Genomic DNA, 27,255 nt, shown 5'->3' on the forward strand with positions numbered 1-27,255 from the left:
TGCCTCCTCCTCGGCCACACCCCTCGCTTCGGGTGTCATGGGTGGGGGGCAGCCCCGTGGCCTCCAAGGGCATTCCAAGAAGAAGAAGAGGCGTGGCCAGGGCCGGGCTGTGCAAAACCCGGCCAGCTGCATCCCCGGCTCAACTCCGCTCCCGTGTCCGGTGTCCGGCCCCCCCGGTCCGCCCTGCTTCAACTGTGGTATTGAGGGCCACACTCAAGTCAACTGCGCCAACCCCGCCTGCTGCTACATCTGCAAGGACCTCGGACACCCTGCCCTCTTATGCCCGGATCGGCCGATCCCGGACAAGCTAAGGATGTATGGACATGGGATCGAGGGGTTGGGGTTCTTCCACATTGAGGTCCCCGACATCTCGCCACCCACCCCATCCCTCCAGGCGGTGGTCATAGTGATAGACGGTGTGGCCTCCCCCGAGATGATCGAGGCGGAGCTCAACCACCTGTACCGCCGTCAGTTGGATTGGGCGGTCACTCCCATCTCTGGCACCGAGTTCTCTGTGGTCTTCCCCGACTCCGTCAGCCACGGATACGCCACCCGCAGCGACCAGATCACACTTGCCCTCAACAAACTCATCGTCGACATTTCCGAGCCGATTCTCGACCCGAAGGCGGTGGCCGTTCTCGACACGGCCTGGATCCTTATTGCTAGTCTCCCCGACATCGCGCGCTCTGAGCGTGTCATCCGTCAAATGTCACGGATTCTGGGCAAGGTGGTCGTCGTCGATGAGCTTTCCCTCCGCAAGGAGGAGGAGGTGCGAGTCAAGGTCAAGTGCCTCGACTCCGACAAGCTGCGGGCCACCATTCGGGTCTTCTTCAACGACCAAGGATTCGACCTCCGCATTGCTCCCAAGCCGCCCAACCATGTGGGGCGCCCTCGCTTCACTGACGACGTTCCTCCCGGTGGTCGCTCGGACCCTCACGATGACTATCACGGTCGCCACCACCCCCGCTCCCACCGCTCTGACGACGAGGATGGTTCGGAGTATAGCCCCTCCCACTCCCCTCCGCCGGCGCCCCCGCCCTCTACCTCGACCCAGGGTGGGCGGCCGGCCGGCCGGTCCCTTTGCGACTCTGCCTGAGGGGCTCCTTTCGCTCCTACCCTCGACACCGTTCGCGGAGCAGCAGTCCAGCGACACCTCCAGCGTCGGGCTCGTCGTCATCCCGGCGTCCTCGCCTCGCTCTCCTGATGCGCTGGCTGCGCCTCCTCCGTCTGGTCCGACAGCCTCTTCCCCCGCCCTGGGCTCCCTCCCTGTCCAGCCAGATTCGTCCCCGCCGGCCTCCCCCCGCCCCTCGGGACCCGTCCCATCTCTCGCGACTCCCGATGCACCCGCCCTGGTGCCCTCGCCTGAGTCTCCTGCTGTGGCCCTCGACGGGGTGCCGACCCCTCCACCGCCAGTCCAGATGGCTTCTCCCCCACTACCTCTGGTGCTGCAGGTGCAGGCCGGGCCAGACGTGGCGCTGGCGGCCGCTCCCCCGCCTTCCTCGCCTCGCCTGCCTGCGGTCTCCCCCCTCCCCCCCGCCGACGACTACCGCTGGATGTGCGGGTGCCTCCGCCCTGACTACTCCCCTGGCGGCGCCCCCACACCCACCGCGGTCCACGGCCTACACCAGACGCGGCCGGTCGACGTCGACTCCGGTGACATCCTCGCGGGGCAGTGCCCGGATTGACGCTGCTCGCCCGGTTGGCAGCCCCGCCCTTCCCATCTCGGAGCGGGCTGAGCTCCGGGCTGCGGCGCGTAACCTCGAGCCAGGTACCCCGGTCATCCCCGCTTCTTCTGCTACATGTTCCTCTGTGTTGGAGTCGGTCCCACTTGGACATCTTGCCAAGGTCACGGCCGACTCTGATATAGTGTTTAGGGGGAAGTTGCTCCCCCAGAGTCCAGATCGAGGCCATCCGCGCCCGGGAAGTCCTGGATGGCCGGCTGGCCGAGACCCGTGCCCGCCTGGCCTCCTCCTCCTCGGAGGCTAGCGGCCCTCCCCCGGACCCCCAGTCGTCCCGTCTGGCGGCCCCCGCCCCCCTGGAGATTCGGGGCCGCACCCGATCCCGCACCGCCGCCCTCCGCGCGCAAAGCGCCTCCCGTGTCCTGGGGTCAAGCAGCCCCTCCATGGCGGTCTGATGCGGACTCTCTTCTTGAACATCTGCGGGTTCGGCCAGGATGGCCGACGCTGCCAACTCATCGAATACATGCGTGACGAACACATTGACATAGTTGCAATCCAAGAGACCATGCAAACCGATTTCACCCTGGCCGAGCTTGAGCACCTGAGCACCCACTTGTTCGCCTGGCATTGGCTCCCTTCTAGTGGGATCGCCGGGCACTCTGGTGGCATCCTATTAGGTGTCAAGGATGCCACCTTTGAGGTTGGGAGCATGGATAGGGGTGAGTTCTTTGTGAGCATGGAAATCTTCGAGCGCGCACTGAACTTTAAGTGGGAGATCATTATAGTCTATGGCCCCGCCGACCACAGTCGCTCGGTGTCCTTCCTCGACGAGCTCTCGAGTAAGGTATCCGCGGCCCGCTTCCCGTCGTCATCGGTGGCGACTTCAACCTTCTCTGATCTGCAGAGGACAAGAATAGCGGCTTAGTTAACTTCCCACGCATGAAGTTGTTCAACGACTGTATTGCAGATCTCGGTTTGCGGGAATTGGATAGGATTGGTGCCAGGTTCACCTGGACCAATCGCCAGGCCGACCCAACGCGCTCCGTGCTGGATCGGGTCTTGGTATCTCCTGAGTGGGAGTTGAGGTACCCCCTTGCCTCCCTCCGCGCCATCACGCGTATTGGATCGGACCACGTTCCTCTTCTTCTATCCTCTCAGGATGAACGCCCCCCCCTCTGCCCCTAGATTCCGCTTCGAGACGTTCTGGCTTAACCAGAACGGTTTCGCTGAGGCCGTGCGCAGCCGCTGGCTGGAAGCCCGCCTTGCTTCCCACCGATCCATCTCGGCGGTGGATGACTGGCACTTCTGTGCCAAGCGCGCCCGTCAGTTCATGAAGGGCTGGGGCGCGAATCTCGGGAGGGACCTCCGTCTTCGCAAGAAAGCCCTCCTTGACTCCATTCAGGCCCTGGACCTTCGGGCCGACTCGGTGGGCCTCTCTCCTGACGAATGTATGCAGCGGTATGACCTTGAAGACCATCTTATGGTCATATACACCGACGAGGAGGTGTATTGGCACCTTTGAGGTACCCAAAAGTGGGTTCTCCAGGGTGACGCGAATACCGCCTACTTCCAGGCGATCGCCAATGGTCGGCGGCGGCGGAATACCATCCCCCTGCTGTGGGATGGCGAGACGCATCTCCAGCGGCCTGCTGACAGTCGTGCCCACGTTGACGGCTTCTATCAAGCCCTGTTTGCAGCCCCCCTAGCTCTTGCGCCACACTTCTGGGTCGGACCGCAGTGTGTCTCGGCCGCAGACAATGCGGCCCTCACGGCCCGTTCTCTGAGGAGGAAGTGTGGCTGGCGATTAAAGGGATGAACCCATCATCCGCCCCGGGACCTGGCGGCTTGCCGGTTGAGTTCTTTTAGACCTTCTGGCCCGCCATCAAACAGGAGGTCATGGCCATCTTCGAGGAGTTCTATGTCGGTTCCATAGATCTCAAGCGCCTTAACTACAGGATTATCACTCTGATTCCCAAGGTCCCAGGCACCTCTAACATCCACCAGTTCCGTCCTATCACGATGATCAATGTGATCTTCCGCATTCTTGCCAAGGGGTACGCCAATAGGGTGGCCCCTTTAGCTGACCGAATAAACCACCCGGATCAATCCGCCTTCATTCAGGGTCGATATATCTTGGATGGGGTCCTAGACTTCCACGAACTCCTACATGAGGTGCGCTCCAAAAACCTCAAGGCGGTTTTCCTGAAGATCGACTTCCATAAGGCGTACGACACGGTTAGTTGGCCCTTCCTTCGGGAAGTGCTGCTTAGAAAAGGGTTCGATGATCGCTGGGTATCCTGGGTCACGCAGATGGTGTCGTCAGGTCGCACCGCGGTGAACATCAATGGGGAAATCGGGCCCTACTTCCCCACCTCCTGTGGGGTTAGACAGGGTGACCCCTTTTCCCCGTTTTTGTTCAATATGGTGGTTGATGCCCTGGCCTCGATCCTGGATAAGGCCAAGGCCGCCGGCCACATTCTAGGCATCGCCCCGCACTTGGTGGAGGGAGGAGGCGTTTCCCTTCTCCAATACGCCGATGACACCATCATCATGGTTCAAGGCTCGGCGCCTGAGATGTCAAACCTCAAATTTCTCCTACTCTGTTTTCAACACCTGTCGAGCCTCAAAATAAATTTTGATAAAAGCGAGGTGATGATTCTGGGTTATTCGCCCGCTGAGAGCCAGAGCATCGCTAACCGACTTAACTATCGGTTGGGGACATTCCCTAGTACCTACCTTGGGGTTCCCCTTAGTGACTCTCGCCTGTCCATGGCCGACCTTCGGCCCTCAGTGCTCAAGCTTCAACACCGCATCGAGCTGTGGCAGGGCTGATGGCTCTCTAAGGTAGCCCATACGATCCTCATCAACTCGTCCCTCTCCAGCCTCCTCCTATTCACCATGAGCTTCTACAGCTTCCCTGAGACTCTCCACCACGAGATTGGTTCGGTCCAGGCCCGGTTCTATTGGGCGGGCGAGGGTGACAAGCAGAAGTACCATATGGTGCGCTGGTCCGAAATCTGCAAGCCCCGGGACCTGGCGCTCCTCACTCGTTGGCTCTAGCTCATTGCGAATGGCGATGGAGGCCTGTGGTTGCAGATTGTGCACCAGAAATACCTGCGTGGGCAACCCCTCGCCTTCTGCGTCCGGACCGGAGGGTCCCAGTTCTGGCAATCTGTCATTCAGCTACTACCGGTCCTCCGCATTGGGACCTCCATCTCGATCGGAACTGGGTCATCCACGCTGTTTTGGCTGGACCCCTGGGCTGGGGACTGCTACCTCTTGAGCACTGCGTTGGTTTTCCCTTGAAGAGGAAAGGGTGATGCAGTAAAGCAGCTTAAGTATTTCCCTCAGTTTTTGAGAACCAAGGTATCAATTCAGTAGGAGGCCACGCACGAGTCCCTCGCACCTACACAAACAAATAAATCCTCGCAACCAACGGAATAAAGGGGTTGTCAATCCCTTCACGGTCACTTACAAGAGTGAGATCTGATAGATATGATAAGATAATATTTTTGGTATTTTTATGATAAAGATGCAAAGTAAAGAAAGCAAAATAAAAACGGCGCGAGAAATAACTTGTTGTCGGGAGATTAAATATGACGGAAAATAGACCCGGGGGCCATAGGTTTCACTAGTGGCTTCTCTCGAGAGCATAAGTATTACGGTGGGTAAACAAATTACTGTTGAGCAATTGACAAAATTGAGCATAGTTATGAGAATATCTAGGTATGATCATGTATATAGGCATCACGTCCGCGACAAGTACACCGACTCCTGCCTGCATCTACTACTATTACTCCACACATCAACCGCTATCCAGCACGCATCTAGAGTATTAAGTTCAAAAGAACAGAGTAACGCTTTAAGTAAGATGACATGATGTAGAGGGATAAACTCATGCAATATGATATAAACCCCATCTTGTTATCCTCGATGGCAACAATACAATACATGCCTTGCTGCCCAATTGTCACTGGGAAAGGACACCGCAAGATTGAACCCAAAGCTAAGCACTTCTCCCATTGCAAGAAAGATCAATCTAGTAGGCCAAACCAAACTGATAATTCGAAGAGACTTGCAAAGATAACCAATCATACATAAAAGAATTCAGAGAAGATTCAAATATTGTTCATAGATAAACTTGATCATAAACCCACAATTCATCGGTCTCAACAAACACACCGCAAAAGAAGATTACATCGAATAGATCTCCACAAGAGAGGGGAGAACATTGTATTGAGATCCAAAAAGAGAGAAGAAGCCATCTAGCTAATAACTACGGACCCGAAGGTCTGAGGTAAACTACTCACACATCATCGGAGAGGCTATGGTGTTGATGTAGAAGCCCTCCGTGATCGATGCCCCCTCCGGCGGAGCTCCGGAAAAGGCCCAAAATGGGATCTCACGGGTATAGAAGGTTGCGGCGGTGGAATTAGGTTTTTGGCTCCGTATGTGGTAGTTTGGGGGTACGTAGGTATATATAGGAGGAAGAAGTACGTCGGTGGAGCAACGTGGGGCCCACGAGGGTGGAGGGCGCGCCCAGGGGGTAGGCACGCCCCCTACCTCGTGCCTTCCTGGTTGATGTCTTGATGTAGGGTCCAAGTCCTCTGGATCACGTTCGTTCCAAAAATCACGTTCCCAAAGGTTTCATTCCGTTTGGACTCCGTTTGATATTCTTTTTCTGCGAAACTCTGAAATAGGCAAAAAATAGCAATTCTGGGCTGGGCCTCCGGTTAATAGGTTAGTCCCAAAAATAATATAAAAGTGTATAATAAAGCCCATTAATGTCCAAAACAGAATATAATATAGCATGGAACAATCAAAAATTATAGATATGTTGGAATGCTACTTGGCATAATTTCAATGTAATTCTCTTAATTGTGGTATGAATATTCAGATCCGAAAGATTCAAGACAAAAGTTTAATATTGACATAAAAATAATAATACGTCAAGCATACTAACTAAGCAATTATGTCTTCTCAAAATAACATGGTGAAAGAAAGTTATACCTACAAAATCATATAGTCTAGCTATGCTCTATCTTCACCACACAAAGTATTTAAATCATGCACAACCCCGATGACAAGCCAAGCAATTGTTTCATACTTTTGATGTTCTCAAACTTTTTCAATCTTCACGCAATACATGAGCGTGAGCCATGGATATAGCACTATATGTGGAATAGAAGGGTGGTTGTGGAGAAGACAAAAAAAGGAGAAGATAGTCTCACATCAACTAGGCGTGTCAACGGGCTATGGAGATGCCCATTAATAGATATCAATGTGAGTGAGTAGGGATTTCCATGCAACGGATGCACTAGAGCTATAAGTATATGAAAGCTCAACAAAAGGAACTAAGTGGGTGTGCATCCAACTCGCTTGCTCATGAAGACCTAGGGCATTTTGAGGAAGCCCGTCATTGGAATATACAAGCCAAGTTCTATAATGAAAATTCCCACTAGTATATGAAAGTGATATCATAGGAGACTCTCTATCATGAAGATCATGGTGCTACTTTGAAGCACAAGTGTGGTAAAAGGATAGTAACATTGTCCCGTCTCTCTTTTTCTCTCATCATTTTTTTATTTGCGCCTTTTCTCTTTTTTTATGGCCTCTTTTTTTTAGTCCGGAGTCTCATCCCGACTTGTGGGGGAATCATAGTCTCCATCATCCTTTCCTCACTTGGGACAATGCTCTAAAAATTATGATCATCGCACTTTTATTTACTTACAACTCAACAATTACAACTCAATACTTAGAACAAAATATGACTCTATGTGAATGCCTCCGGCGGTGTACCGGGATATGCAATGAATCAAGAGTGACATGTATGAAAGAATTATGAACGGTGGCTTTGCCACAAATACGATGTCAACTACATGATCATGAGAAGCAATATGACAATAATGGAGTGTGTCATAGTAAACGAAACGGTGGTAAGTTGCATGGCAATATATCTCGGAATGGCTATGGAAATGCCATGATAGGAAGGTATGGTGGCTGTTTTGAGGAAGGTATATGGTGGGTGTATGATAACGGCGAAAAGTGTGCGGTATTAGAGAGGCTAGCAATGATGGAAGGAAGAAAAGTGCGTATAATCCATGGACTCAACATTAGTCATAAAGAACTCATATACTTATTGCAAAAATCTACAAGTTATCAAAGCAAAGTATTACGCGCATGCTCCTAGGGGGGATAGTTTGGTAGGAAAAGACCATCGCTCGTCCCCGACCGCCACTCATAAGGAAGACAATCAATAAATAAATCATGCTCCGACTTCATCACATAACGGTTCACCATACGTGCATGCTACGGGAATCACAAACTTTAACATAAGTATTTCTCAAATTCACAACTACTCAACTATCATTACTCTAATATCATCATCTCCAAATCTCAAAACAGTTATTGTAGAGTTTTTATTGGGTCTCTTGATTAACTTCTAAGCCGTGCTTCTCTCGCACATTTGCTAACCGTGTGCGCTTGCCCTAAGCTTCCCCTACCCCAATCTCCGTTCGTCAACCCTCGTTCTTCTTCTGTCCCAGGTAAAAAGCACATGCGTAAGCAGCATGCTCCGATCCGTATTAACGTTTTACATTTAGGTTTTTCATTTGATAGTTATTGAAGCATCAGATCCGGTACAACGACTTCATTCTCTAAAGGAATATAAAAACAATTTGAAAATCTAAACAAGTGTTATAAACTCTGTCATACTACTTTTCTCGAAGGAGTAGATGAGAAGATTTCTGGTAAATTTGTAGTTGTTGCCTGCCTTCAATATGGCTAACATATTTGAAGCTATTCGTTGTCTACCTTCAACGTTGAAACTTGTTTTTAAATTGTTATGATATTCTTGTGTTCTTAACATAGTTTTTCTGAATTATTTAGGTATGATTTGCCCTACCTGCCGCCAACCAGGCGGCCCTTGCGAACCACACCCTGAAGTTCTCCAGGAGTTTGAGGTTATTCTTGATGAAAATTGCTGCAACCGCATGGTTAGTAAGCATCACTAACACATTAGTTGCTTACAACACAGTAGAAATCGTCACTGTCACTCATACCCCCTTGCACCTACACTAGGTTCCCCTGCTGCCACTTCTTCGCACCTGCCTTGTGTTTTCATTTTCCATTAGTTTGCCTGCCTATGCCCTGATTAATATAGTCCATTAGTTTTGCATGCCTATGCGTTGATTACTATAATGCATCTTCAGTTCTAATTAAAATTAGTCAACATATGCCAAAAATCTGTATCCATTAATTTATAATACAATTATGTTGTTACCTGTAATTCTTATCAAAAATTCATATCCAATTTAAGAAAACTTTTAACATTAATAGCACGCGAGTTCAAATTTATACTTACAGGTTGTTATTTGCACTATTTTTTCCAGTATGTACCTTGTAATGTCAGAGCTTTTCTCGCTGAATACATTGAAGAGAGGAAGAAAGAAGCAAGAAAATTGCGTAAACAGCAGGTAGAGCCAGCCCTTCTTACACATGAAGGAAGGTCTTACAATGCTTTGTTAAACATAGGGCGAACTACACAAAGTTCTGCGGTGGTGAGTGGAACATCTTTGCGGCTGATTATGAACTTCGTGCTGGAGACCGCATAGAATTTGAACCAGACGAGGGTCTCAATCTCGAAATACAAACATATCGGGATGACAAAAAGCTGCTTCCATTACCCCACGTTGGTAGGTATTTAATATTACAAACATTACAAACTTATCATCTTTCGTTATATTTTTATATTACAAACTTATCTTCTTTCGCTGTAATTTTATATGCAGGAATCGAACTGAATAATATTAACCCCGTGTTGGATATAGCTTTATCTAACTTTAAATTTTTTTCTTTTTCTAGCTCTCGACGATCTTTCTTCTGACGATTTCGACCATGTTCACTGCTGTGTCTACTCTAAGGATATTGAGCTTACCTACGACCAGACACGATTCTTTCTACAACGCCTTTTCGGAGATACTTTCATCCGTTGTCGTCCATTTGTCCATGTCTTGACTCCCACTAACACCAAAGACTATGTCATGGTTGGTTACAACTGTCCTTGTCAAAATACCAAACGTATTTTGCTAATATGTAATATAAACAATACTGACATAATATTGCTTATATGTAAAATTATAAAGAACCTGTTTATTCAAACCTAAAACAACAAAACTTTTGTTGTTCTCTTAATATGTTGTTTTATCTGTTTACACACAAACCTGAACATGCCAGGAATTATATTACTTCCAATATGAAATTTCTTAATGTTTGTGCACTCACCATATTCAGACATTCTTTTATTTATTGTCCAAGTGACAAATCAGCGGTTTTAATTTCTATTTAATTTCCATTTTCTTCTAGAAAATTCTGAGGAGCGTTGTCTCAACACTGAAGAGATGGGTGGACATGCCAACCAATGACAGGGTAACCCTTGAAGCTCCTAATGAACCTACACATGTCATCACTCCTTCATCGTACTACATCTCCAAAAATGACGGCAGGATGGTAATAGAAAAGTCTTCTTTCAGAGACTTCATATCGGCTGCATCCTTCATTCAAAAGAACGTTGTTCTAATCACTTTCAAAGAGCGCCATGACCGTTCTGTGTCCATCATCATTCAGCGCATTATGTAGATTCCGTCGGAACCAGCACGTAAAATGGAAGCAAACAGTGTATCTCCTAGAATGTTCAATGCTCGTTTCATGATGATGCCTCCAGGAGCAAAACACTGATTACTATAAGTTTGCTAGTTAGGATGGTAGAGTACTGTAATTATTATGGACCATGAGCTTGCTTGAACTATCAGAATGATCTTTTGCAACTTATGTAGCTCTTACGGACACTCAGCTTGCTGTTTCAACCATCGGAATGATCCTTTGAAACAAATCCTGTTTGAACTATCGAAATGATTCATTCAAAAAAATGTAGTTCTTACCCTTTCAAAAGTTCACAATTCAAAAAATCAAAAAACAAAAGGATTCATTTTCAAAAATCAATCGAAACAAGAATCAGTTTGTGATTCAAAACCTCTATCAATGCCATGTTATCAAACTTATTCTAGTGAAACATATCTCAATTAAAAACCAAACAGGACTCCGTTTTCAAGTCCAAACTATATTTACTTCAAATTTACCTAAACACACACTTGTGCACCGATTAACATAAAAACCGTGCCTCCCTAACCAAGGAAGATTATTAATTGAAAAAACCGTTTTCACAAAAAGGCACGACCATGCATCTGCTGAGTGTTCTACCGTTTACACAACTACTTTCACAGCCAAAGATGGATCACGCAGGCAGCACGAAACGAATAAAAAAATATAATGAACAAGAGAAGTGAAAATCTTAAAAAAACAGATAAAGCAAACCCCTGTTTCCGAAATTCTACGCCTGGAACCGCCGCGTGACTAGCAACTGCTCTTTGGCGGTTTCCTTTTTTGCACAACAAAAGAACCCTTTCACTTTTCCGACTCCATTTCATCCTCTTCCTCGAAAGTTTCTCGCCGGCCGCAGTTCACCACCGCACACCTCCAGCCATGGACGACGGGAAACTAACAACACTCACCGAACACATCACTGCCCATGGTACAACCGTGCTCGAGGTGGTGTACACCAACGACCCAAGGACCGTGGAGCGGATCATCAAAAAGTACGAAGAATGGCTAAAGGAGGAGAAGAACAAGTTCGTCGGCCTCGACCTCGAGTACACACGTAAGAGCAGTTACATACGACAAGGGATCGCCATCGTCCAACTTGCCATGCGCGAGCATGTCCTTGTATACCACTACTGCAGATCCGAGCGCTCCCAGGCGTTAGTTGACTTCCTGCAACGGAAAGCGGTAACTTTCACTAGCGTCGATACCAGGAACGACAAGACCATGCTTGCCCGCGCATGGATCAAAATTCTAGACGAGCACCACGTCGACCTCCAGAGGCTATTCTGCATCAAGGGTGGTGGAGAAAGGGACTCCATGGGTGACCTTTCAGCGGCCATCATCGACCCCTCATACAAGAACATGAAGAAATCATTCCCAAAGGAGAAGCACCAGTTCTGGGACTGGAAGCCACTTTCCCCGATACACCTTGAGTATGCGGCAAAGGACGGGTATGTTAGCTACGAGTTGTACCATAGAATCCTAACCATCAAGAACGGGCTACGTCACCTCCACCAACAACCAATGAAAGAAAGACTCCGCCCACGTAAGAGCAATGACGAGGGATCTTCCAGCGGCTGGAAGCGCCGGAAGGGAAACAGTGGTTGGTAAATTGCGAGAAAATGGATGTCTACATTAAACTAGTAGGAACTACTATTATCATAATTTGGATTGTATGAACCTATGTTGTAAATATGTTTGTTGTTGCTCAAAGATGCTGTGTGTATTGTATTACTATTTTACGTTTGAACTTTGAACACAGTGGTGTGCTCATGTACAAATGCATACTACGTTTTGCATGTCTAAATGCAATTAGTAAGTTATGTTCCAGTACTGAGCAAGCATATATTGTATCCATGATTATAGAACGAGAGATATCTCGCACGATATTGTATTATAATTTTCATACTCAACCTTTACAAGATGCATCGTGCATTTACAAGAATATGTGATGATATCGTTGTAAACTTTCAGTACAATGCTTATTAAACATTGGCGTGAACAATTCATAAATATTGCAGAAGATCATTTGGTACACAGTCACAAGCGATGAGAACTTTGTTACTTTAACCACGTTGAAAAAAAATCCTTGCCTCCATTTCACATCAAACACCGCTCCGTCCATTCAGAACATCCTTGCTATTGCACACAGGTTCCTCTCCGTACACCAGTTCTGCACGATGCCACAAAACTACACTACTGTGTGCAACTGACCTATGTACAAGCGTGGCTCACTAAGTGTCTACTCAATCCATGCCTGTGGTGTCACGCACCCGTGACCCTAGAGACTTCACACCTATGCATCCACAACCGAGCCCCTCTAACCAGATATTCGGACCGATGCCTCTACTGCCGTACATCTGTGCCTCTAGAATCTTGACAGCAGCAAGAGGGTTCAAAACCGTGCCTCCACATAACCGTGCTTGTACTGACTGCACTTCCGTGCCTCTATTTGCTTGATCAATGTGCCTCACATGAAACGCATAGTAACTCTACGTGCTCCGCACGCGTGATCGCCAATGCAACTTTGGTGCTGCACAGACGCGTCTCTTAGTATACCCGTACCTCCACAACCGTGCTTGTACTGACACTAGTGGAAAAAGGGTCATCTGTCCCGGTTGGTAAGGGCCATCTGTCCCGGTTGTTGAACCGGGACTAAAGGGTCATTACTAATGCCCTAGGCCTTTAGTCCCGGTTCTTATGCAAACCGGGACAGATGGGCCTCCACGTGGCCGCTCCGGCAAGCCCCGGCAGGAGGGCCTTTGGTCCCGGTTGGTAGCACCAACCGGGACCAATAGGCATCCACGCGTCAGCATTTCAGGGCCCGGGGTTTTTGTTTTTTGTTTTTTAAAGGGGGGGTTGGGGGTTTTGGGGGGTAATTTAGGTTGGTATAGGTAGCTAATAGAGAGATGTGTCCTCTCTTATCTCCGTGCTACTGCTACTGCTATGCCTAAACATGACTTAGATTGAAGTGAGGCAACATGCGATGCATGTCAAAAGTACTACTAATCCTAACTTGATCAAGTTTGGATTGTACTACTTTCGACATGCACCACATGCATGTTGCCTTCACTTCAATCCAATCCATGTTCATTTCATCCACAGATATATAATAACTCTTCATGCTCGCATCATGCATCATCATAATAACAAGTCCTACTAATCATCATACAACTTCTACTCGTTATTAATAACAAGTCATACGATCATCAAACTGATAGTCATCGAACCAACCCTACTTTGTTCTTAGCACAAGATCATCAGTATTAGGTAGGACCTAAGTACCCTCTTTAAGGTAAAATAGCATAAAACAATATAGACCCTGACAATCCATTATGGAGAATGGAGATCATCCTGTCTCCAATTCCTGCGCTTCGCTTCCTTTTGCTTCCAAGAACCTCCTTACGACTGTCCATACATTTTTTCCATTTATTGATTAGCATGTCTCCACTTCTTTGAGAAATCCGGTATGGACAGTTGAGATTCGTAGGATGACCTGGATATATGTTCAAAACACGAAGGCTGCCATTTTAATACATCAAATGAGGCACACAATCCTCTGGGATTCTCTGTTGAAAAAATAGTAATAACTTCATAGTTAGCAATGATGTACTAGTTTTAGAAATATGCAAAAGATGCACGGATGTCGTAATAGTAAAATATCTTACCAGGGTATCTCCATGGTAGTTACCGTAGTTCAACACATGCACTAGTGGCACGTATTGACCATAATGTTGAGGAGTTTGATTGTAGATATTGTAATTCTCAATATCAGTACAAAATCCGACCAGATGATTTTTCTCCTGATAAGTTAATTCGGAGCCATCGGTGTAGTGGGTTTTGTCTACCATGTTCGGCACATTGTTTGAACAATCAAAATAAGCTGTCAATGGAAATAAGCCACTAGTAGAAAACAGGGGATTGGTTCGGCCCTCGTAATACCATTAATCCCGGTTCGCTCACGAACCGGGACCAAAGGAGGCAACTGTCCCGGTTCGTGAGCCCAGGGGGCCGGCCTGGCCACGTCGGCCACTGGTCCCGGTTCCACGCACGAACCGGGACCAATGCGCCTCGCCCCTGGCCCATGACCAGTTGTCCCGGTTTGTGCCACAAACCGGGACTAAAGGGTTGGTCCTCGTTGCGGTCAGAGTTTAGTCCCACCTCGCCAACCGAAAGGCGCTCACACCGGTTTATAAGCCCGTCCCTCTCTGCCTTGTTGAGCTCCTCTCAAAATGAAAATAGATGCCCTTATACAGGGAATTTGACATAAATTCAGAGTGAATTTCTTTGAAATTCATAGAAATTTATTATGAATTTAGGTTGAATTCTCTCTATAGGCGCATCTATGCTCATTTTTTTATGTTGGGGTTGGCGATCTTTACAGACTTTTTGTGTGTTGAATATGCATCATTCAAAATCAGTCTCTGCTTTGAATGGTTAATTTTGAACACACAAAAAGTCTGGAGTTCAAATAAGTTCAAGAAAATGTAATCCCCTTGTAACAGATGAGTTTCCGTATGAAATCCTGATACTTTGAAAGAGATTGTCCGTTTTGTACACGAAGTGCATCCAGTTTTTGCCATAACCCTCTCAACTTTCTTGCACATGCTATGTGGATGAAATGATGATACCATGCCAACTTTCAACCTTTTCAGAGTTCATTTGAAATGCTTTTCAATTTTAGGGTCTTATAGCTCAAAATAATTAGTAAATGCATGAATAATAACAAAAGAAGTGAGAAAGGATTGAAAAATGATGATGTGGCTTTGGATGGTGCATTTTGAACACACAAAAAGTCAGGAGTTCAAATAAGTTTTAAAAAATGAAATCCCTTTGTAACAGACGAGTTTCCGTATGAAATCCTGATACTTTGAAAGAGATTGTCCGTTTTGTACACGAAGTGCATCCAGTTTTTGCCGTAACCCTCTCAACTTTCTTGCACATGCTATGTGGATGAAATGATGATACCATGCCAACTTTCAACCTTTTCAGAGTTCATTTGAAATGCTTTTCAATTTTAGGGTCTTATAGCTCAAAATAATTAGTAAATGCATGAAAAATAAGAAATGAAGTCAGAAAGGATTGAAAAATGATGATGTGGCTTTGGATGGTGCATTTTGAACACACAAAAAGTCAGGAGTTCAAATAAGTTTAAAAAAATGAAATCCCTTTGTAACAGACGAGTTTCCGTATGAAATCCTGATACTTTGAAAGAGATTGTCCGTTTTGTACACGAAGTGCATCCAGTTTTTGCCATAACCCTCTCAACTTTCTTGCACATGCTATGTGGATGAAATGATGATACCATGCCAACTTTCAACCTTTTCAGAGTTCATTTGAAATGCTTTTCAATTTTAGGGTCTTATAGCTCAAAATAATTAGTAAATGCATGAAAAATAACAAATGAAGTCAGAAAGGATTGAAAAATGATGATGTGGCTTTCAATGGTGCATTTTGAACACACAAAAAGTCAGGAGTTCAAATAAGTTTAAAAAATGAAATCCCTTTGTAATAGACGAGTTTCCGTATGAAATCCTGATACTTTGAAAGAGATTGTCCGTTTTGTACACGAAGTGCATCCAGTTTTTGCCGTAACCCTCTCAACTTTCTTGCACATGCTATGTGGATGAAATCATGATACCATGCCAACTTTCAACCTTTTCAGAGTTCATTTGAAATGCTTTTCAATTTTAGGGTCTTATAGCTCAAAATAATTAGTAAATGCATGAAAAATAAGAAATGAAGTCAGAAAGGATTGAAAAATGATGATGTGGCTTTGAATGGTGCATTTTTAACACACAAAAAGTCAGGAGTTCAAATAAGTTTAAAAAATGAAATCCCTTTGTAATAGACGAGTTTCCGTATGAAATCCTGATACTTTGAAAGAGATTGTCCGTTTTGTACACGAAGTGCATCCAGTTTTTGCCGTAACCCTCTCAACTTTCTTGCACATGCTATGTGGATGAAATGATGATACCATGCCAACTTTCAACCTTTTCAGAGTTCATTTGAAATGCTTTTCAATTTTAGGGTCTTATAGCTCAAAATAATTAGTAAATGCATGAAAAATAAGAAATGAAGTCAGAAAGGATTAAAAAATGATGATGTGGCTTTGAATGGTGCATTTTGTACACACAAAAAGTCAGGAGTTCAAATAAGTTTTAAAAAATGAAATCCCTTTCTAACAGACGAGTTTCCGTATGAAATCCTGATACTTGGAATGAGATTGTCCGTTTTGTACACGAAGTACATCCAGTTTTTGCCGTAACCCTCTCAACTTTCTTGCACATGCTATGTGGATGAAATGATGATACCATGCCAACTTTCAACCTTTTCAGAGTTCATTTGAAATGCTTTTCAATTTTAGGGTCTTATAGCTCAAAATAATTAGTAAATGCATGAAAAATGGTGCATGAAAAATAACAAATAAAATAAATAAGTAATTAGAAACAAAATAATATAAACTTTATTAAAATATATAAGTAGAAACAAAATAAAATAAGTTTTAATAAAATTTATGAAACTAAAATTAACAAAGTATTTTCTGTTCAAAACATTATAAGAAACCTCTAGTATTATTGATACTAAAATCATATAAAATTGATGCAACTAAAATTATCGAAGTATTTTCTGTTCAGAATCATTAAAAGCAAAAAGAATTTTCATAAAGAACTCTTTTTGATAGAAACTTTAATAGCAAAAATAATTATCATAAAGTAAAATAAATAAGTAATTAGAAAACAAAATAAAATAAAATAAAATAAGTTTTTTGTTTTAAGTAGAAACAAAACAAAATAAATAAATCAAAAAAGAAAACAAAAAACAGGCAAAAAATAAAAAAAATATGCCACCTACTGGGCCACCACGGCCTGAATACGACTAGAAACCCATCGATGGGCCAGAATTCAGGCCGGCAGAAGGCCCAGTAAGCCCATCAGGCATAGCAGTGACAATTAGGCCCGTAAGCCTGCAATGGAGAGGAGCTCGAGAGGGGTGCGGCAGTGGGGCTTATAAACCACTGCGTGCCCCTGTCAACTAGCGAGGTAGGACTAAACTTTCGACGTGGGCGCAGCAGCACAAGGCCTTTGGTCCCGGTTGGTGGCACCAACCGAGACTAAAGGTGTGCATTGGTACCGGTTCGTGGCGCCAACCCGTACCAATGCCACCCCTTTAGTCCCGGTTGGTGCCACCAACCGGGACCAAAGGGGCCGTTGGTCCCGGTTGGTGCGACGAACCGGGACCAAAGCCTTTCCTATATAAGAAACACTTGGAGAAAATTCAGAATTTCATCGCTAGTTGCCCCTGACGACGCCGACCTCCTCGACGCCGCAAGGCTGCACCGCCGTCGCCCGTGCCCCCGAGCCCACGCCGAAGCCGTCCGCCGCCCCCGAGCCCACGCCGACGCCGTCCGCCACCCACGCCGTCGCCCTCTGCCACCCCCGAGCACGCCCGGCCACGCCCCTGCGCCACGACCCGCCCCCACCGTGGCCGTCCCCGACGCCCTCGCCGCCCCCGCCGTCGCCCTCGCCGGCCGCCCCCGATGTGAGCCACCACCGCCACGGCTCAGTTCAGTGCTTTTTTTCATATAATGTGTATTATTTTTTTGGTCATTGCATTTTTTTCATATATATATAATGTATATATGTATGTGGTAGCTATATGATGAATGGATGTGGCTATGTATGTATGAATATAATGTTCATAGCATTTTTTTGTTTATATATGTTTTTTTCATATATGTGTTAATTTTTTATTTAGGTTAGTGCATTTTAGGTTAGTGTAGAGGAAAAAGTAAAATTAGTAAGTACTACTTGATTTTAGGTTAGCGCTTAGTAGTTGAACTAGTTGATTTAATGAAACTACTTTATTTTACTATATATAGAAGTAGTTTATTTTTAGTAAGTACTACTTTATTTTATTTATAGTAAGTGCTTAGTAGTTGAACTAGTTTATTTAATAAAACTAATTTATTTTACTATATGTTGAAGTAGTTTGTTTTTAGTAAGTACTACTTTATTTTATTTATAGTAAGTGCTTAGTAGCTAGTTGAACCAGTTGATTTAATAAAACTACTTTATTTTACTATATATAGAAGTAGTTTATTTTTAGCAAGAAAATTAATAGAACTAGTTTATTTTATTAGTTAAAGCAATTATTCCCGCATCGACGTCGACGATGCCAATCCCGCATCCACGTCGTCGACTCGGCGGAGGAGGCCGGCTTGATCAGAGGGGCCATGTCCGGGACTGGGCTCCGGCGGGCTGGTTTTAGGAGGTGCTACCTTCCGGGGGGCGTAGGTTGGTGACGAGCCAGCCCGTCGTTGACCCGTTCCTTGTTTGGTGGCGGTCGCGTGGGCCAGTGACGGTGCCGAGGTTTTCGGACACCGCGGAGGTGGTATGTCACCGTGTTAGTGAGGAGGACCAGCACGTCCGTCGCTACATGGTTGCGTTGGAGGGCAGGTTCGACAATACCTGGCAGGTTCTTCAGGGATCTCACTGGAGCTATGATCCTGTGATGGTTCCTTCCCTTTGGGTGTCCACCGCCCGCGTCGATACCCGTCAGGCGCTACGGTTCTAGCTGTACTGGCGATATGTATGATAGTATTCGAGGTGTATTAGTGATAATATTCGACGATCTACGGACGCATGGACATGATGTAGTTTTGCTTATAATTGAATGCATCCTAATTTGAATACTACTTTATTTTGTGATTTGATTTTGCTTATTGAATGCTCAAATTGGAAAACTACTCCTACTTTGAATGCTAAAATTGGAGAGCACTATGCAAGGCGTATGCATATGATTAGTTGATAGCTTATAGGGTTTTTGTTTTCGCAGAAATCTAGGAGCCCCCCTCCATCATCCCCGCCGTCGTCCCCATCACAGACCCCCTCCGACCTCGAGGTGAGACCAGCCACGAACCGGTTTTAGAAAGATAATTAAACGATATTTCGGGTTGACTTTAAGTCTATTGAGTCTCCACCATATATGAAAGGACGAAGAATCCCGACTGTTGTCGTGGGGCTAGCTTCTCCTTCGTTCCCGTGTGCTAGACAATTTGGTGTAATGCACTCGGGAACGAAAGGAAGGAGCTACCATCACCGACGGTCGGAAATGTCTGAGAGGAATCAGTGAGGGAGAGTTCCACCATATATATATGAGAGGATGAAGAATCCCGACTGTTGTCGTGGGGGTCGCTTCTCCTTCGTTCCCGTGTGCTAGACATTTTGGTGTAATGCACTCGGGGACAAATGGAAGAGCGACCATCACCAACGGTCGAATGTATACACCACGTGAGCTGAGGGTTTTCAAGAAAAGACTCGACAAACCGATAGTCAACCCGTGAAGAATACTAATGATCTAACTTAGGTTTTTTAGTACATATATTTAATTGTAGACGTTTAATATTTGAATTATGAACATAGGAAATGTCGTACTCGAACGACGAAAGTCTCTCGTGGGAGTGCGACTGGTGCCACGACGACCGAGGTCTGTGCGACAGGCCTCACCTGGACGAAGATCTGCGCTTCAGTATTAAGCTGGAGGAGACCTTCGATGTTGAAACGGTACGCAACAACGACAAGTGTAATTTTTTCGTAATTAAGCACGACTTCAACTATTTCAACGTGTACTTTTCATCTTTTACACTTCAACTAGCTTATCCCATGTCATGCAAGACGCTACGTCTTGTAGAGGATGGGTTTTGAAGACCATGAAAGTATGGAAACAAAGAAAATTCACCTAAGGACCCATCATGATATAGATTTTGAAGTAAATCTGTATAATTCTGAGAGCGTAACCCATTTTGGTTGCAACAATTGGGAAGCATTTTGCAAGATGTATGGTTTTGATGAGGGTATGCTTGTCACCATGGATCTTGGTGATCCTGACATCGAGCAAGACAATATGGACATTTGGGTCCTTGTTGATACGCCTCCAATTCTACCGCTATGTGAGTTTCTCAAACATAGTTATTAGCTAATTTATATTGTTCATTTCAAAATAGTTGACAGCTTATTTTCATTGACAGCTTATTTTGATTGTTCAAACAATGTGCGGAACATGGTAGACAGAACCTACTACACCGATGGCTCTGAGTTAACTTATAAGGAGAAAACTCATGTGGTCGGATTTTGTACTGATCTTGAAAATTACAATATCTATTGTAAAACTCCTCCACATTATGGTCAATACGTGCCACTAGTGCACGTGTTGAACTATGGTAACTACTATGGAGATACCCTGGTAAGATTTCTTACTATTACGACATTCGTGCATCTTTTGCATACTTCTAAAACTAGTACATCATCGCTAACTATGAAGTTATTACTATGTTTTTCAACAGATAATCCCAGAGGATTGTGTGCCTCATTTGATGTATCAGAATGGTAGCCTTGATGTTTTGAACATACAACCAGGTCATCCTACGAATCTCAACTGTCCATACCGGATTTCTAAAAGAAGTGGAGACATGAAAATCAAAGAATGGAAAAAATGTATGGACAGTCGCAAGGAGGTTCTTGGAAGCAAAAGGAAGCGAAGCACAAAAATTGGAGACAGGATGATCTCCATTCTCCATAATGGAGAGTCGGGGTCTATATTGTTTTATGCAATTTTACCTTAAAGAGGGTATTTAGGTCCTACCTAATACTGATGATCATGTGCTAAGAACAATTAAGTAGGGTTGGTTCGATGACTATGAGGATGATGATCGTATGACTTGTTATTAATAACGAGTAGAAGTTGTATGATGATGATTAGTAGGACTTGTTATTATGATGATGCATGATGCGGGCATGAAGAGTTATTGTATATCAGTGGGTGAAATGAACATGGATTAGAATGAAGTCAAGGCAACAAGCATGTGGTGCATGTCAAAAGTAGTACTAATCCAAACTTGATCAAGTTAGGATTAATATTACTTTCGACATGCACCACATGTTGCCTTCACTTTAATCTAAGCCATGTTTAGGCATAGCAGTAGCGTTGGTAAATCAAGCATGGAAATAAGAGAGGACAGTTCTCTCTGTTAGCTAGCTTACACACCCTAAATTACCCCCTAAACCCTCCCCCTTTCAAAAAAACAAAAACCCCAGCCACTGAAATGCTGACGCGTGGAGGCCTTTTGGTCCTGGTTGGTGTCACCAACCGCGACCAAAGGCCCTCCTGCCTGGGCTGGCCGCAGCGGCCACGTGGAGACCCATCTGTCCCGGTTCGTGTAAGAACCGGGACTAAAGGGCTAGGGCATTAGTAACGACCCTTTAGTCCCGGTTCAACAACCGGGACAAAAGGCCCTTACCAACCGGGACAGATGACCCTTTTTCTACTAGTGCCACCAACCAGTGTTCTCTGCAAAAGAAAAAATCACAATGGTGTAAGCCACCAACCAGTGTTTTCTGCAAAATAAAAAAAAGTAGGTGCAGAATTTTGTTTTTGGCATGAATATGTAAACTTGGGTTTCCTGCAAACCTAACCTTCATTGCTTTCATTGCTGATGGTTTTTGCAATTCACTCCCCTGGTAGGGGCCCTGGCTGTCGTTGGCATTGTTCGTGAAGAGACGGCGTTGGTCGTTTTTGCGTGACCCTTGCGAATGACAAAGGGCAGGAATGAGTCGACGACGAGGTCGCGGTGCCACCGATGGAAGACAACCCGGTTTTTTTCTTTTTATGAAAAAAGGAGAGGCGCAGAAGGCGCCAATTTCATTTCAAATCAAGCTCAAGTACATGATACAACAAAGATTATAACTCCTCAGCAAACAAGTAGTAACAAATGTTGGAAGAAGAACAGCTAAACTGCACCTATGAGCTTGACTGAAATATCTACAGACAGGTTCCACATTGAAAGTAAGAACCTGATGAGCACCATAGCAGGCTACACCAAAAATAACTACAGAAATGTGCACTTAGTAGCTGAAGTAATGAGCAAGATGATGTGTGATCAGCCATCAAGATCACACCGTGATGATTTGCCACCACAAGCTGGAGAGCTGCAGTTTCATCAAGAATAGGGTAAGGGTCCTGTGGTATGTAAACTGCTTGTTGATGCGCCTTCCACCAAATGACCTAAAGCTTCAAGTCTAGTATGATGCAAATGTGATTTTCCTGTAGTCTTAAACGCGCCAGAGGGAATCCAAGAACCTGCAATTTGAACTCAGTAGCATCTTACAGCATGGAGAACAAAACACTGAAAATTAAAACCAGAGAGAAGAGAAACTACAGGGCAGGACAAATTCCTATGAGATGAAGCAAAGCAGCAAATGTCAGGCTCTGTAGAGGATCTAAGAACCTGATGAGCCAGATTATGAGCAATACCATTGATGTCTCTTGAAATGTGATATACCTGTGGTTGGAGTTCCTTAGTAGAGGAGAAAATTTCAGCAACCAAGTGGTAGAAATCGCTAGTACATTTCTGTTGGCCGCTGCTTTTGCCAAAGAGAGGCAATCTGTAAGAAAAGTAGGCTTAGAAATCTGTAACCTATGAATGATTTGAGCTGCGAGAAGCAAAGCAAGAGCTTCCGCTTGAAGTGGCGAGCTGGTTTTCTTAGCCGAAGCTTGAATTCGAACATTCACTTCAACTTGATCTTGCAAAAAGTTAAGGAACACCCCAACTCCTGTAGCTGTTGCACCATGAAGTAATCCTGGGATCTTTGCACAACTGAAAGCAGCATCCAGATAAACTTTGGCTCCTGAAATAAGAAGATCAGATCTGATAGTATGGCCTTGAGCAGGGAGAATACTACTGCTGCTGGCCTGCTGAAGAACTAGATCAGAAATTTGCCCCTGATTAGAGCCTCTCGTCCTCGCCGTGGTAGAAGCTAATGACGTTGGCCTGTTGGAGGCATACCACCAGACGGTGGTCCCTGAGAACTGTTGGTGACCTCCTCATGGTCGTCGATGGAGACATGGAGGTTCTTGCTTTCTTGCTGAGCTCGGCCTTGAGCTTGCGCGTTGCAGCCGCATCCGTCACTGAGGTAGGCCTCGACGGCGAGAAAGAAGTCGTTGCGCTGAAAGCGCTCTGCGCCATACTCGGAGATGGTGATACGACGGAGGTAGGGGTTGAATCAGGCGGCGAGCTTGGCGGCCCAGGTGGAGAGGTAGAGGCAGAAGGTCGGGGGACGTAGACCAGAGGAAGATGACGGTCGGCAGCGCCGATCGGAGCCCGCCCACCTCTCCATCACCGCCACCGCCATGGCCGGTCGTGGAGCTCCTCTTGATATCGTGTGTTGACGGAAAGCCGTAGTGACCTGGACTGGACTGTACATGTGTGTAAGTGTTGCGTATATAATGGCAGTGACTGCGATTCGTGTGGTGATTTGCTTAGGTTGAAGCTTAGCTAAGCACGTGTAGTCGTCGTTGTTGGCGCCGGAGCAGGTGAGGAGAGAACCGCCGGGCATGGATGCAATGGCAAATGCAGAGTTGGCTAGCTCAGTTTGTATGCAACCAGATGCGTCAGGATTCGGATTGTTAATTGCATCTTGTCACTTTATTAGACGATTGACTGCATCTTGTCACAACAGGTAGTATAATTAATCTGCATGTGTATAATACTACGATAGTACAGTACTAGCTTTGAAAGTGAGCAGGGATCGATACATGTGGTCGGCAGGTGACATGCATGGTGCTCAGTCGTCGGCGAGACGAAGCATGCAATACTTTTCTTCGTGTATGTTTATTGTCTAGATATATAGAAGACGACATGCAGAGGCAGAGATGACTTGATGGCACGACGACGGCGACGGCGGAGGAGTTTCAGGTTTGCGGGGCGTAGGATTTGCTTGGAGTGGTTTGGTCAGGCGACGCGATGGAGGATTTTTTTTTTCTTTTTTCTTTTGAGGGGAGCGATGGAGGAGTTGAGGGCGGAAGAGGAGGTGGCCCAGCGAGCGTTTAGCTGCCGCTGGGCCGGGGACGAGCAAACCGCTCGGTTCGCCGTGTGCTTTTTAGTACCGTACCGTGCCTAAACAAAAATTAGTACCACACCGCTCGCATTGGGGCGTACTTCGCGGTCTAAATAACCTGGTACTGACACACGTATCGCCGATGACGCAAAGCATATACACCAGCTTGCTGGTCCAGGTTCTGTCGAGGCAAAAAGCACCTTAACTTGCTGTTAAGTCCTGCATGAGAGGGGCCAGAAGTATGAATTGGCGCTAGTCTTTTTTTTCTAAGTGTTCACTTTTCATTTTTCAAAATACCAAGATCTATTATAAAAATGGCCAATTCTAAGCGTCGGTCGGCTAACCCAAATTTCGGTTGTTTGATTTGCCTAAATGGTTTCGCTCATCTCCCTAGCACCCTTTCCCATCCCGCATCTCGCCCAGTACCATGGCTCCCACCACCCTCGGTCGCGGAACCGCGCCATGCCGGTCCAAAGCACTGCGCCTCGTGGGCGCCACCACACTAAATTGCAGCATTCATGGATCCTGCCGCACCGAGACTCGCAGGCTATATTTGCACGGGTTCCAGCAATGGCGTGCATGGTTGCAACATCTCACTGCAGGCCTCGAAGCTCGCCAGCTCGCTATGGTGACATTGTCGTCGCCGCAACGGTTCCATCAAAGTCGATTCACGGTTGCAGCACCTCATTGCCACGGTTCCAGCTCTCCGCGGTGGCCTGACGCAGCTCGCCACGGTCACTTGTTCCACTCGGTTGTGCCTGCTGGTCGAGGTAGTAACAAATATAGTAGCCGGTTGCAACAAAAAAAGCCAATTCCAACAAAAATTGTCTTGCCGTCGCCGGGTTGAAGCAAAAAATTCCGCCGGCGTTGCCGGGTTGAAGCAAAAGGTTCCGTCGGTTTGGGCAAAAAAATGATGCCAATTCCAGCAAAATTGCCTCGCCGTCGCCGGCCACAACAAAAGAAACTCGTCGGTTCCAACAAAAGGAAAATCCGGTTGTGGCTCAAAATCATGTTAGTTGTAGCATGTCGACTCCACGCCACCAGAAGCACGCCTCGCTCTAGCGTCGGTTGCTGCCGGTTGCAGCTCATGAGACCACCATCTCCAATAACGGCGGCTGCCGGGGTTGTAGCACGCAGCACCGCGTCGGGGGGGGGGGGGGTGTAGCTCGTAACCTGTCTCCTCGAGCTCGTTGGTGCTTGTTGTGCTTGCGGCAAGGCCGGGGGCCTGTCACCTTAAGTTGCTGTTAAGTCATGCATGAGGGGGGCCAGAAGTATGAATTGGCGCTAGTCTTTTTTTCCTAAGTGTTCACTTTTTATTTTTCAAAATACCAAGATCTATTATAAAAATGGCCGATGCTAAGCGTCGGTCGGCCAACCCAAATTTCGGTTGTTTGATTTGCCTAAATGGTTTCGCTCATCTCCCTAGCACCCTTTCCCATCCCGCATCTCGCCCAGTACCATGGCTCCCACCACCCTCGGTCGCGGAACCGCGCCATGCCGGTCCAAAGCACTGCGCCTCGTGGGCGCCACCACACTAAATTGCAGCATTCATGGATCCTGCCGCACCGAGACTCGCAGGCTACATTTGCACGGGTTCCAGCAATGGCGTGCATGGTTGCAACATCTCACTGCAGGCCTCGAAGCTCGCCAGCTCGCTATGGTGACATTGTCGTCGCCGCAACGGTTCCATCAAAGTCGATTCACGGTTGCAGCACCTCATTGCCACGGTTCCAGCTCTCCGCGGTGGCCTGACGCAGCTCGCCACGGTCACTTGTTCCACTCGGTTGTGCCTGCTGGTCGAGGTAGTAACAAAAATAGTAGCCGGTTGCAACAAAAAAAGCCAATTCCAACAAAAATTGTCTTGCCGTCGCCGGGTTGAAGCAAAAAATTCCGCCGGCGTTGCCGGGTTGAAGCAAAAGGTTCCGTCGGTTTGGGCAAAAAAATGATGCCAATTCCAGCAAAATTGCCTCGCCGTCGCCGGCCACAACAAAAGAAACTCGTCGGTTCCAACAAAAGGAAAATCCGGTTGTGGCTCAAAATCATGTTAGTTGTAGCATGTCGACTCCACGCCACCAGAAGCACGCCTCGCTCTAGCGTCGGTTGCTGCCGGTTGCAGCTCATGAGACCACCATCTCCAATAACGGCGGCTGCCGGGGTTGTAGCACGCAGCACCGCGTCGGGGGGGGGGGGTGTAGCTCGTAACCTGTCTCCTCGAGCTCGTTGGTGCTTGTTGTGCTTGCGGCAAGGCCGGGGGCCTGTCACCTTAAGTTGCTGTTAAGTCATGCATGAGGGGGGCCAGAAGTATGAATTGGCGCTAGTCTTTTTTTCCTAAGTGTTCACTTTTTATTTTTCAAAATACCAAGATCTATTATAAAAATGGCCGATGCTAAGCGTCGGTCGGCCAACCCAAATTTCGGTTGTTTGATTTGCCTAAATGGTTTCGCTCATCTCCCTAGCACCCTTTCCCATCCCGCATCTCGCCCAGTACCATGGCTCCCACCACCCTCGGTCGCGGAACCGCGCCATGCCGGTCCAAAGCACTGCGCCTCGTGGGCGCCACCACACTAAATTGCAGCATTCATGGATCCTGCCGCACCGAGACTCGCAGGCTACATTTGCACGGGTTCCAGCAATGGCGTGCATGGTTGCAACATCTCACTGCAGGCCTCGAAGCTCGCCAGCTCGCTATGGTGACATTGTCGTCGCCGCAACGGTTCCATCAAAGTCGATTCACGGTTGCAGCACCTCATTGCCACGGTTCCAGCTCTCCGCGGTGGCCTGACGCAGCTCGCCACGGTCACTTGTTCCACTCGGTTGTGCCTGCTGGTCGAGGTAGTAACAAAAATAGTAGCCGGTTGCAACAAAAAAAGCCAATTCCAACAAAAATTGTCTTGCCGTCGCCGGGTTGAAGCAAAAAATTCCGCCGGCGTTGCCGGGTTGAAGCAAAAGGTTCCGTCGGTTTGGGCAAAAAAATGATGCCAATTCCAGCAAAATTGCCTCGCCGTCGCCGGCCACAACAAAAG

The 27,255-nt window shown here is 46.6% G+C and overlaps 1 protein-coding gene across 1 annotated transcript; it reads left to right on the plus strand.

The window, feature by feature from the left end:
- The first annotated feature begins 11,219 nt into the window (after nucleotides 1-11,219).
- On the plus strand, nucleotides 11,220-11,948 carry LOC141027524 (uncharacterized). The gene has a single exon (XM_073504589.1). The coding sequence runs from the start codon at nucleotides 11,220-11,222 to the stop codon at nucleotides 11,946-11,948; it is 729 nt and encodes a 242-aa protein (XP_073360690.1).
- The last annotated feature ends 15,307 nt before the right edge of the window (nucleotides 11,949-27,255 follow it).

This window comes from Aegilops tauschii, chromosome 7 (genome assembly GCF_002575655.3).
Source record: "Aegilops tauschii subsp. strangulata cultivar AL8/78 chromosome 7, Aet v6.0, whole genome shotgun sequence".
In the NCBI taxonomy this organism is placed as follows: domain Eukaryota; kingdom Viridiplantae; phylum Streptophyta; class Magnoliopsida; order Poales; family Poaceae; genus Aegilops; species Aegilops tauschii.